General features: G+C 47.4%; 1 protein-coding gene across 1 annotated transcript in view; it reads right to left on the reverse strand.

The window, feature by feature from the left end:
• TTLL12 (tubulin tyrosine ligase like 12) overlaps positions 1–13,280 on the reverse strand; it is a 54,391-nt gene that overhangs the window by 33,025 nt on the left and 8,086 nt on the right. Inside the window, exon 2 of the mRNA XM_034783506.1 lies at positions 822–1,003. Coding sequence (XP_034639397.1) covers positions 822–1,003 — 182 coding nt within the window. The remainder of the gene's footprint in view (positions 1–821; positions 1,004–13,280) is intronic.

A 13,280-nucleotide genomic window follows, 5' to 3' on the forward strand; every position in this document is an offset into this window, starting at 1 on the left:
GTAAACCTTTGAAATGTATCCCAAGATGAAGTTGCTTCAAATGTATCCCAAGATGAAGTTGCTTGTCCCTGCTGGGTGTGGGCACCATGCTGTCTGGTGCAGACTTCATGCTGTCTCCCCCGCCCCCCAATGATGATTTTTACAATGCAATGATTTCTTCTTGCAATCTTTGATACAAAGGAATAGCACACTGAACCTGGGCACACCTGGTGCGAGATGTTAGATTTCTCCAAAATTTCCTGACTATACATAATTCTACATATAGCATTCTTACATACATTTCACAGTGATGTTATTGACCAGTGGGTTATTAGTTTTTAAAGGATACCTCCCAAGGCATATATTGTCCAGATATCATTGAAGTAGTGTCAGGGCTGACTCCAGCGTTTCTGCTGTCCCAAGCAAAAAAAAAAAAAAAAAAAAGCCGTGATCGGCGGCGGCAGTTCAGCAGCAGGTCCTTCGCTCCTAGAGGGAGTGAGGGACCTGCTGCCCCCAAATTGCCACAGGTGCCGCCCCTCTCCCTTGGCTGCCCCAAGCATCTGCTTGTTAAGCTGGTGCCTGGAGCCGGCCCCGAGTAGTGTGTAAGGTATGAATAACAGGGGTGCCCAGGATCACACAAACCAAATACCATTTGTGAGGCTCATTTTACAAGATGTGGCCAGTTCATCTTTCTGAGACCATTCAATTTTCCAGTAAAGATTCATTATGGAAAGGCAGTTAAACCAACAAGTTTCAGAACAAGTGACACATACTCAATCACTTCAGGAGTTAAGGTTATTCAAATAAGGAGATCTAGCATAAATTCTAAGACTAGAACCTACCTATTGGGATTTGCTGCTTGTAGCCCATTCTCATTGGTTACGATAACTTTGTAACAGAGTTCGTTTCCGGGATTTGGTTTCTTTTTCAATTCGTCTTCAATTTCTTCTTCATCATCATCTTCTTCCTCCTCCCCCACTTCCTCTACTTGCATTATTCCAAAAAACTCACCAGCATCAAACACCTGAGAATGAAAGCACCATATAACCAGAAGCATCCAGTTGAAGTGGGAGTACTACAATCTATCCTGAAGTTACCGGACATACATAGCTCAACGTTTAGAGGTTCTGGCTAGTCAAGTTTGGCCTGTGACCCAAGCGCAAAATGTTTTAAAAGGAAGAGGGTGGATAGTCTATAGCACTACTTATTCTCTCTCATTTAGGGGTGGGGGCGCGCGGGAGTATTAAAAAGATTCCTTAGTTTACATAGGCCTAGTCTACACTACAAAGTTCGGTCAACGTAAGCAGCTTTGCATCAACATAGTTGTGCATGCCTCCCACCGATGTAACAGCCCCATTACAGTGACACAGTAACACCATTTCCCTGAGCAGCTCTGAGCCATGGTCGATGTACTTGCACTGCATTGACCTCAGGGTAGACACTTCATTACTTAGGTCAACCCTAGCAGCCCTCTAGCAGCTGTCCCATAATGCCAGGCGCTGACCGCTCCAGTTACAGTTGTGAACTCCACTGCCCAAGGGTCACGGAAACCAGAAGGCTGCACTCCCCTTTAAAGACCCTCACCTTTTCCCTGATTGTCCAGCTTCGCGAGCACACCTAGCAGCTCTCCACTGTTGGGTGCAACTGCCCAGCTGACCATGCCAGCCAGCAAGAAGTAGACAGGAGATATTGGATCTCCTGGGTCTGTGGGGAGAAGAGGCTGTGCAAACGGCTACTGACCAGCCACAGAAACATGGACATCAATGAGCAGATTGCACAGGGGAATGCAGGAGAAAGGGTATGATAGGCATGAGCAGCAGTGCCATGTGAAAGTAAAGGAATTGCACCAGGCATATCAGAAGGCCAGGGAGGCCAACAGGCAATCTGACGCAGAGCTGCAAACTAGCCACTTCTACAAAGCGCTGTATGCCATATTTTGTGGAGATCCCACTATCATCCCACAGACCACCCTGCATACCTCCAAAAAGCCCATATCACAGGCCCTTGGTGTGAACAATGAGTACAAGGAGGAGGATGGGGGAAGATGTAATTGCGTGGTCCTGCTATGTCATGAACCAGGATCTGTTTGAGACTCCACTGCAGTCTAGTCAAGCATGAGCGAGCCCAATCCGAGGTTCCTTCCTCTGCATAAGTGTGTACGTTTATTTCCCATTACAGTGATGGGAATCCCAACTTAACAGGACACAGCTATCGACTTGCATTAATTTTCTCGTACCAGAAGAGGAAGTGATACAACAAAGAGACATAGCATAGTTATCGGCTTTTCATTCCCCATAGAGACAGACAAGGGGAGGGGGGCGGCACCATGGGAAGCAGTTTGTTTATATCCCTTGAATCCTCCTGAGATATCTTAATGAAATTTTCATGGAAGTACACTGCAAACTTCCCCCGAAGGTTTCTAGGGAGGGCAGCCTTATTTCTTCCTCCACAGCAGGACATTTCTTTATGTGATATCTTCAGTCAGAGATAACTTCAGCAGGCACCACTGCAGTACGGAGGCTAGCAGCATATGGGCCCGGGTGGCTTTGGCACGTCAGCAGCAGCTGTACTCTCTTGTGCCTTTGTTACCCTCTGGAGAAAGACATCAGCTAAAATCACCCCTGCCTGTGAAAAATGGTGCCATTATTCCGTGCTATTGCCCTATACTCATAGTTTCATGCAACCGAGAAATTCCCTCCTCGTTTCCCTCACCCCTGGCGGGCTGTACCCACCATGGCTGGAGCTGCGCATGGTGCCATACACAAGCACTCCGAAGCAGACGTGTCAATGAGTACATCTTGTTTAAAACTTTACAGGAGCCAAGGAAGGGAGTTCTGAATCTTAAGTTTTGCTTTCCATTGTATTCCACTGACAACAACATTTTATCTGCAGCTGCTGCCATCGCGGCCTTGAGGGTTTTCCCCTCCACACCCATGGAATGCCTGAGTCAGATAAGGAGGAGAAAGAAGAGGCTTCGGGATTGAAATGTTCAATGAGATCCTGCAAGATAGTGCTGCATCAGACTGTGAGCACAGGATCTGGAGGATGAACCTAACCTCCAGATAGCCTGGAGAAGGAAAGAACGGACAGGAGAAAGGCCCAAGAGTCCCAGCAGGAAAAGGAGAGGGAGATGCACCAGGACACAAATGGGCTTCAACAGCAGCAAACACAGATGCTGCAAACTCTTCTGGACCTACAGGTTCAACAATTGTGGGCTTGCCTCCCTTTGCAGTCCATGATGAACTCCATTACGGCACCTCCCTATACCTTCCCTCGATATTCCACATGGCATCAGGGGTCGTATCCCTACCCCTACCACTCCTGTCAGGGGAACATTAAGGAACATCACAGCTTCACATACAGCAACCATGGCTCTCACAGGTCAATGTATGTGTAGGTAAAATGGACATGAAAGTTCTTTCCCCTTATTAAAGTCTGTTCCATTAAGTTTTTAATATATTTGCTTTTAAATTGCAGATTTTTCTTTGCACAGGTTTTATTACTGTGATGGTCTGTAGCCGTGTATTCACCCTGTGCATACTATTATGATAATCTTTGTACAAGTATGCCTTTGAGGTATCATTTGAAAACTCATACCTCACTGGTCAATACTGTCCTCTTCAAATGTGTGGGGCAACATTGTAAGTTATCAGATTCCACTGTATGGTGTTCCTAAGACATATTCCGAGTCTGGGGAGCGGCCAAACCAATTCCTCAGAGACAAAAGACAAGTAGATGCCTCAGCCAGGTGTCAGCAGGTCAGATGGGCCAACACATGCTTAAGTGGGTATTCATTGGCAGGAATAGGGACATGGGTCGAAAAAAATCTACATATAAAAAAGAAAGAAACAGCTTGGGGTTCTCATCCACATAGACTTTTTATCTTCTGAACCTCAGCCGGAAATGCTTCTTGAACAAAGGAAAGAACTATAAGAAGGGAGGCCAGATGCCCCAAATCATTCCTCCCTTTCTCTCTACCTACAGCATCCATGAGACCTGAAGAATGTAGGAAGCAGCATTGCACAGGGGGAGGGATCCTGACTGAAAGAAGTTCAGCTAGTAGGGCTGCCGAAACACGTGGGGTGAGAGACTTGGCTTTGAATTTATTCTAGTTTGTTAAGTTAGGCATTAGTTGAGTTTTATTTTTCTTGTAACCAATTCTGATTTTTTATGCCTCATTACTTGTATTCACTTAAAATCTATCCTTTTATAGCCAATAAACTTGTTTGATCTAAACCAGTGTGTTTGAATTGAAGTGTTTGGGAAACTCCATTTGGGGAAACAGGATTTGTGCATCTCATTTTCTATTAATAAAATAATGGACTTAATATGAACTTGTATTGTCCAGGAGAGATCTGGGCAGTACAAGATGTACATTTCTGGGGAAAGTCTGGGACTGGGAGTTTGCCGGTGTCCCTCTCCAGTGTAATTCAAGGGTGGCTGGCTAGCTACAGCACTCACACCCTATAACTGGGAGTAACTTACATGCTGGAGGCTGTGTGTGGGCAGACCAGAAGTGGCAACTCTCACAGCAAAGCAGTGTAGGAGGCATCCCAGGTTAGAGAGCTGAGGAGACACAGTTGTTCAACAGTCCAGACTGTACCCTGGGTATGTCAGTTACAGAATAAAATTCTATTCTTTTAAAAATAAAAATACTTTTTTATTAGTTTACAACATATGCTGCAGAGTGCCTAGCAGTTCTGAAAGAACACTTGTTACAGTGTAACACAACTCGTACAATCAGTGAGTGTAATAATCAAACACCGCAAAATTAATAGGTGCATGGACAGTGTTATATTCCCAGATGTACACCAAGCACCACACAACCCTTAACAGGCCCCAAAGCAGCCAGGCCAGGTTGAGCACAGTATGCCACAATGCATGTGGTTCACTGTTAAAGTACTCTTTCAATGTCTCCCTGGCCAACATAGATCTGCGTCAAGCTTTTCTAATAGCCCTTGCGTCAACCTGTTCAAACTCAGATGACACCTGCTTCACCTCCGCCCTCCACACCGGCAGCAATTTTTCCAACCTTTGCTTCACAGATATTATGCAGGACACCGCAGGGGACTACAACCATTGGAATGTTTTTTCACACTGAGATCTAATCTTGTGAGTAAATAAACGTCAGCATCCCTCCAATCTACCAAAAGCGCATTCAACTGTCATTCTGCACCTGCTGAGCTGGTAGCTGAATCTTTTCTTGGTGCTGTTGAGGTGGCCAGTGTATGGCTTCACGAGGCTGGGTCCCCCATGATCACCAGTGGTAATCTGCTGGTTGGGAAAGATAGTCCCTGCTTGTAGCTTTCTGAACAATCCTGTGTTCTTAAAGAGGCAAGCGTCATGCACCTTCCCTTACCAGCCCACACTGATGTCAGTGAAATGTCCCCAGTAATCCACCAATGCCTCCATAACCACAGAAGAGTAGCCCCTTCTGTTGATGTAATTTGTGGCAAGGTAGTCTGGGGCCAAAATAGACATATGCATGCCATCTATTGCCCCACCACAGTTCAGAACCCCACTGCTGCAAATCCATCCACTCCAGCCTGCATATTGCAAGAGTCACAAGCGTGGACAGCGGGAGACAATTAATGGCCCTGCACACCTCCATGACAACGGCCCTCCACAGTGGATTTTTCAGCTTCAAAATGATTTCCCACTGACAGGCAGCAATCTGGCATTGCAAGTTTCCACAGTGCGATCGCCACTCACTTCTCCACTGTCAGTGCATCTCTCATTCTGGTGTCCCTGCACTGAAAGGCTGCGGTGAGCTTGGCACACAGCTCCAGGAATGTGGCCTGGCACATCTGAAAGTTCTGCAGCTACTGCTCGTCATCCCAAGCCTGCAGTACGATGTGATCCCTCCAGTCAGTGCTAGTTTCTTGGGCCCAGCAGTGGCACTCCACCATCTGCAGCTGCTCCATGAATGCCACCAAACATCTTGAATTGGTTCTTGCTGTGTTCCATGCTGATTTGGTTCTTTTTGGCTCAGCAAATATAGTAGGATTGTGCATCCTGTGCTTGAAACGCTTATGAGAATAGTGCAGAGTCATGCAGGCTCCATGCTTCTATCAGAGATGGCGGCCAACGAGGAGGGCAGCATACATTCATTCATTGGATTTTTTTTTTTTTTTGTAAAAGTGCAAAAGTTATGGAATATAAATGACAGTACGGGATGGTGTCATTTGCATGCTTAGAAGTTGACCCCTGGCTCCCTGTCACCACTGCGCTACTCGTTTGTCCCACCATGCATTGCCAAAACTTTCCAAAAGACAATGCATCGTAAAATGGCAGGCTGGATATTGGGCTACCTACCCATTGTGCACTGCAGTATGCATTGACGCAAGCACTCCTGATGAGTATGCACAACGCCGACACAAAGAGCCACGTGTGTGCACACAACAGCGATACTTCGGCTTACAGCCACATCAGTTAATATAACTTGCGTTGACCAAAGTTTGTAGTGTGGACATGGCCATAGACGGGAAGTTTTTGTTCCACAGTCATTAGTAGTTCTGTCCCTTTGTTTACCCATGTCACAAAAACTCTTTTTAGAAGCTGAAAATACAAAGCCAAATTCACTTGTGGTTTAACTCCACTAAAGCCAACAGATTTAAATCTGGCATGAACCTAGCCCTAACCTGTCTGGGTATAGGATACAAGACCAATCAATACAATTTGTTCCCTAGGCTCTTGATTGTGTTGATGCATATTAGGGGCCCTGATTCAGTCCAAGACCAAGTCTGCCTTTACAGTCAGCTCTCAAGTGGTAAGAAAGTTTTCAGCTTGGCTTCTTTTTACAAGTTATTAAGAAAAATGCATTTTACATTGTAGGCTAACTTGATGAAATGCACCTTGGACATTCAGAATGATTTCATGCAGTGCTGCTCGTTAATTTCTACGCACTTAGCTCTATTACTATGGTCAGAGATTCTCTGGGGTTTGTTTTCAATCCTTCCTATCACAGTTGCAGGATCATGATCTAGAGTCTAGACTAATTACATAGGTTACGAGATAAGTCTTCTCTGAGATCCTAGCTGATGTGAACTTGTACATGGTTGCACAACCATGAAATGTCTATAAAAGCAGATATATTTGAGTTTCCAAGGCCAACATATACTTTTAAAAAGGAAAACATAAGAGATTTCAAATCTGACAGAGACTTAGTACAAAAGCTGCTACTTCTGTAAGCCAGTTAGATACACACTGTGACCAGACAGGATCAGGTAGATCATTAGTTCTCTCCACATTGTTTAAGAAGGCATTAGAATTACTTGCACAAAGCTAATCTGATTGAGGAAAAAAAAATATATGTGGAAAAAACAGAAGAATTATTGGTTTAACATGTCAAGTCTGGGAACAATACCAAGCCCCCCAAAATCTCACTAATTCTAAGCACCAACAGTTTCCTACCTGAGTGAATTCACTTTAAAGGTATGTCTACATTACTGGATTAATATGAATTTACAGAATTCGAATTTTGGAAACAGATTGTATAAAGTCGAATGTATGCGGCAACACTAAGCACATTAATTCGGCGGTGTGCGTCCATGTACCAGGGCTAGCGTCGATTTCCAGAGCGTTGTACTGTGGGTAGTTATCCCATAGCTCCCGCAGTCTCCCCTGCCCATTGGAATTCTGGGTTGAGATCCCAGTGCCTGATGGGGCAAAAAACATTGTCGCAGGTGGTTCTGGGTACAGCCTCACCCCTCCCTCCATGAAAGCAACGGCAGACAACCGTTTCGCGCCTTTTTTCCCCTGGGTGAACACTGCAGACGCCATGCCACGCCAAGCATGGAGCCCGCTCAGCTCAAGACAGCAGTCATGAACATTGTAAACACCTCGCACGTTATCGTGCAGTTTATACTGAACCAGGACCAGAAAAACGAAGCGAGGAGGAGGCGGCGATGGCAGCGCAGCGACAAGAGTGATGAGGACATGGACACAGAATTCTCTCAAACCGCGGGCCCCGGTGCTTTGGAGATCATGTTGTTAATGAGACAGGTCCTATCCGTGGAATGCCGATTCTGGGCCCGGAAAACAAGCACAGACTGGTGGGACTGCATAGCGTTGCAGGTATGGGATGATTCCCAGTGGCTGCGAAACTTTCGCATGCGTAAGGGCACTTTCATGGAACTTTGTGACTTGCTTTCCCCTGCCCTGAAGCGCCAGAATACCAAGATGAGAGCAGCCCTCACAGTTGAGAAGCGAGTGGCGATAGCCCTGTGGAAGCTTGCAATGCCAGATAGCTACCGGTCAGTCGGGAATCAATTTGGAGTGGGCAAATCTACTGTGGGGGCTGCTGTGATGCAAGTAGCCAAAGCAATCACTGAGCTGCTGCTACCAAAGGTAGTGACTCTGGGAAATGTGCAGGTAACAGTGGATGGCTTTACTGCCATGGGATTCCCTAACTGTGGTGGGGCGATAGATGGAACCCATACCCCTATCTTGGCACCGGAGCACCAGCGGTACCGCAAGGGGTATTTTTAAATGGTGCGGCAAGCACTGGTGGATCAAAAGGGACGTTTCACCAACATCAACGTGGGCTGGCCGGGAAGGGTTCATGATGCTCGCATCTTTAGGAACACTACTCTGTTTAAATGGCTGCAGCAAGGGACTTACTTCCCGGACCAGAAAATAACCGTTGGGGATGTTGAAATGCCAATAGTTATCCTTGGGGATCCAGTCTACCCCTTAATGCCATGGCTCATGAAGCCATACACAGGCTGCCTGGACCGGAGTCAGGAGCTGTTCAACTACAGGCTGAGCAAGTGCAGAATGGTGGTAGACTGTGCATTTGGACATTTAAAAAGTCGCTGGCGATCGTTACAGACTTGGTCAGACCTCAGCCAAATCAATATCCCCATTGTTATTGCTGCTTGCTGTGTGCTCCACAATCTCTGTGAAAGTAAGGGGGAGACCTTTATGGTGGGGTGGGAGGCTGAGGCAAATCGCCTGGCCGCTGATTACGCACAGCCAGACACCAGGGCGATTAGAAGAGCACACCAGGAAGCGCTGCGCATCAGAGAAGCTTTGAAAACCAGTTTCATGACTGGCCAGGCTACGGTGTGAAAGTTCTGTTTGTTGAAAACCCGCCCCCTTGATTGACTCATTCCCTGTAAGCAAACCATCCTCCCCCCTTTGATCACAGCTTGCTTTCAAAGGAAATAAGTCACTGTCGTTTAAAAATCATTTATTCTTTATTAATTGATTATAAAAAGAGGGAGAGAACCCAGGTGGGGTTTGGGAGGAGGATCGGCAGGAAGGAAAAGGCCACTAAAAAAAGGTTAAAAAAATGACAGCCTTTTGCTTGGGCTGTCCACTGGGGTGGAATGGGAGGGTGCACGGAGCCTCTCCCCCCCCCCCCCCCCCGCCCCCGCGTTCTTACACATCTGGGTGAGGAAGCTATGGAACATGGGAAGGGGAGAGGGGGTTATACAGGGGCTGTAGCGCCAGTCTGTGATCCTGCTGCTGTTCCTGAAGCTCCACCAGACGCTGGAGCACATCTGTTTGCTCACGCAGCAGCCCTAGTGTTGCATCCTGCCTCATCTGATCTTCCTGCTGCCACCTCTCATCTCGAGCATCTCTCCTCTCCTCACGTTGGTCCTTCCTGTCCTCACGTTCACTAGCATCTTTCCTATACTTTGAAACAGTGTCCTTCCACTCATTCAGATGACCTCTTTCACTGCGGGTGGATTCCATGATTTCCGCGAACATCTCGTCTCGCGTCCTCTTTTTCCAACACCTTATCTGAGATAGCCTTCGGGACAGAGGGAGGCTTGAAAAATTTGCAGCTGCTGGAGGGAGGGGAAAAAGGAGAGAATTTTTTAAAGAGATACATTTTACAGACAATGCTTATACTCTTTCACGGTAAAAAAACACTATTCACATTACATAGTACATGTGATTTCTGTGCAAGGTCGCATTTTGCCTCTTGATATAGAGTGCCTGTGGTTTTGCTGCTAGAGATCACAGACGCAGAACCGGGCAACAGAATTTGGCTTGCATGCAGCCATGGTAAGCCATTGTCTTTCGGCTTCTGCGCCCTCCTTTCCCACATACCAAGTAAAGCCCGTTGAGTGCTGTGGTTTTCCTGTTAACCTTCAGCAGCAGAAAACAAACTAACCCACCCCCCCATCCAATTCTCTGGATGATCACTTTATCCCTCCCCCACCACGTGGCTGGTATCAGGGAAGATCCTTGCTAGCCAAACACGAAAAGCTCAGGGCCAATTCCCCCCCCCCCCTTCCCCCACGCTTGGCTAACTGCAGGGAAGGATTTCTTTTCAGCCACAGGCAAACAGCCCAGTAGGAACGGCCACCTCTGTTCCCTTAATTAAATTCCCATATTTCAACCAGGTTACATGAGCGACATCACTCTCCTGAGGATTACACAGCGAGATAAAGAACGGATGTTGCTTGAATGCCAGCAAACACTGAGACCATACGCTGCCAGGCTTTGTCATGCAATGATACCAGATTACTTGCTACTAGTCAAGTGTCCTACCATGGAGGATGGAATAAGGCTGCACTGCCCAGAAACCTTGTGGAAAGGCTTTTGGAGTACCTCCAGGAGAGCTTCATGGAGATGTCCCTGGAGGATTTCCACTCCATCCCCAGACACTTGAACAGACTTTTCCAGTAGCTGTACTGGCCGCGAATTCATCCTGCGAATTCACCCCCATCCTCAGAGCAAAGTAATCATTAAAAAACGCTTGCTTTTAAACCATGTTTTATATTTTAAAAGGTAAACTCACCTGAGGTCCCTTCCATGGGGTCATGGTCTTGGATACTGGGTTGGGAGGGTACTTCAATCAGGCTGAGAAAAAGATCCTGGATGTTGGGGAGAACGGAGTGCTGGGTGCTCTCCGCAAGCTCGTCCTCCTCCTCTTCCCCGTCCGCAGAATCCTCAGGTGTAGCTGATGAGATTACCCCTGCCTTGGAATCCACGGTCAGAGGTGGGGTAGTGGTGGCGGCCCCCCCAGAACTGCATGCAGCTCGGCGTAGAAGCGGCATGTCCGCGGCTCTGACCCGGAGCGACCGTTTGCCTCCTTTGTTTTTTGATAGGCTTCTCTGAGCTCCTTGACTTTCACGCGGCACTGATCTGAGTCCCTGTTGTGGCCTCTCTACATCATGCCCTTTGAGATTTTTTCAAAAGTTTTGGCATTTCATCTTTTTGAACAAAGTTCTGCTAGCACTGAATCCTCTCCCCATATAGCGATCAGATCCAGTACCTCCCGTACGGTCCATGCTGGTGCTCTTTTTCAATTATCGGCCTGCATGGTTACCTGTGCTGATGAGCTCTCTGTGGTCACCTGTGCTCTCCACGCTGGGCAAACAGGAAATAAAATTGAAATGTTCGGCGGGGCTTTTCCTGTCTACCTGGCCAGTGCATCCGAGTTCAGATTGCTGTCCAGAGCAGTCACAATGGTGCACTGTGGGATAGCTCCCGGAGGTCAATACCAACGAATTGCGGCCACACTAACCCTAATTCGAAATGGTAATATCGATTTCGGCACTACTCCGCTCGTTGGGGAGGAGTACAGAAATAGATTTTAAGAGCTCTTTATTTTGAAATAAATGGCTTCGTTGTGTGGACGGGTGCAGGGTTAATTTGATTTAATGCTGCTAAATTCGAATTAAACTCGTAGTGTAGACCAGGCCTAAGTAATGAGTTTTTCTTTGCACCTCACAAACCAGTGTTGCTTCAAGGTAATTATTTCTATTATTCCTTCTAGCAGGAGAACTGGGGGAAACCAGCTAAGCACCTGTGAAGCAAAACTAGTCAGGAACCAGACTTGCTACAGCAGGTTACCCTAGAACAGGGGCGGGCAAACTTTTTGGCCTGAGGGCTGCATCGGGTTTCGGAAACTGTATGGAGGGCCAGTTAGGGGAGGAGATCGTGGCCTGGCCCACATCTCCTATCTAACCCTCCCTCCCCCCTTAGACCCCTGCCCCATCCACACACCCCTGATCCCTGATCGCACTGGGACCATTGCAGCCCCATCCAACCCCTCCTTTCATTCCTGACGGCCCCCCCCCCCCAGGTCTCCTGCCCCATTCAACCCCCTATTCCCCCCTTCCCCCCGACCCCTATCCACACCCCAGCCCCCTGACCACCACCCCGAACTCCCAGCCCTCTATCCAACCCCCTCTGCTCCGGGCCTCCTTACCGCGCTACCTTAAGCGCCGGTGGCTGGCGGTGCTGGAGCCGGGCTATGCCGCCGCTGCTGCCACCACGCAGCACAGAGCACCGTGTCAGGCCGGACTCTGCAGCTGCGTTGCCCCAGGAGCTCACAGCCCCGCTGCCCAGGGAATTGCTCTGGCGGCAGAGTGAGCGAGCTGAGGCTGCGGGGGAGGGGAGACAGCAGAGGAGGGGCCGGGGGCAAACCTCCCAGGCCAGGAGCTCAGGGGCCAAGCAGGATGGTCCCACGGGCCGGATGTGGCCTGCGGGCCGTAGTTTGCCCACTCCTGCCCTGGAATGTAGATCAAGTTTACAGGAGAAGGAATAGTGAGTGGACTGCTATGGTGGAAAGATGGGAAGACAAAAATGGAAAAATATCCAAGGGATTTATAGTATAGCCCGTCACCGGAGTGTCTGAGCACCGTCCATGCAAAATCAATTGGAACAGCGAAATCCCTAGTGGATTTCATGGAGTCTCCAGCACTTCCCCTCTATGGGCTCCGAACTCTGCTTCGGGTAGGGTTGAGGGATAGGGGTTAGTAATGTGTTGGCTAGAATTACACACATACTATTGGAGTAAAGACGACTAGAGTTTTTAAAGCAATATTACTGAAGTTATATTTTAATTAGGAATATATTTGCTGTTACACATTCCAGTGGACACCAAGACCAGAGAGCTAGTAATTTCAGTTTCCCTTTGATGCAGATAATCACTGTTGTAGTTTGGATAGCGGTGGAAAATATAGTTGTTTAGCAAGGAGGTTGTAACCTTGTTTAACCAGTATTAATAAAAGAAAAGAAACCCCCAACGTGCCAATTGTGTATTTATGTATAGGTCAATATTTTGTAGTTCACGGTGTTACCTGGTAACTGAGAAGGGATTACATTTCACACATAACTAAACCTTTGTTCCTCCTGCAGCAGTTTTCCTTAGACCAGCGTTTTCCTGATCTGCTCATTAGCTTATTCCCCAGCTCAATAAACTCACACAGTGTAAACTCGTTGTGAATTAAGAATGAAACTAGTTAACACCCAAAACAACTTTCTTTACACATTTTTTTTTAAATGACAAGATATTAAGATGTCTGGAAGTGAACAGTTAAGGGATCCATCCACTT

Source organism: Trachemys scripta, chromosome 1 (genome assembly GCF_013100865.1).
Source record: "Trachemys scripta elegans isolate TJP31775 chromosome 1, CAS_Tse_1.0, whole genome shotgun sequence".
NCBI classification, from domain to species: Eukaryota; Metazoa; Chordata; order Testudines; family Emydidae; genus Trachemys; species Trachemys scripta.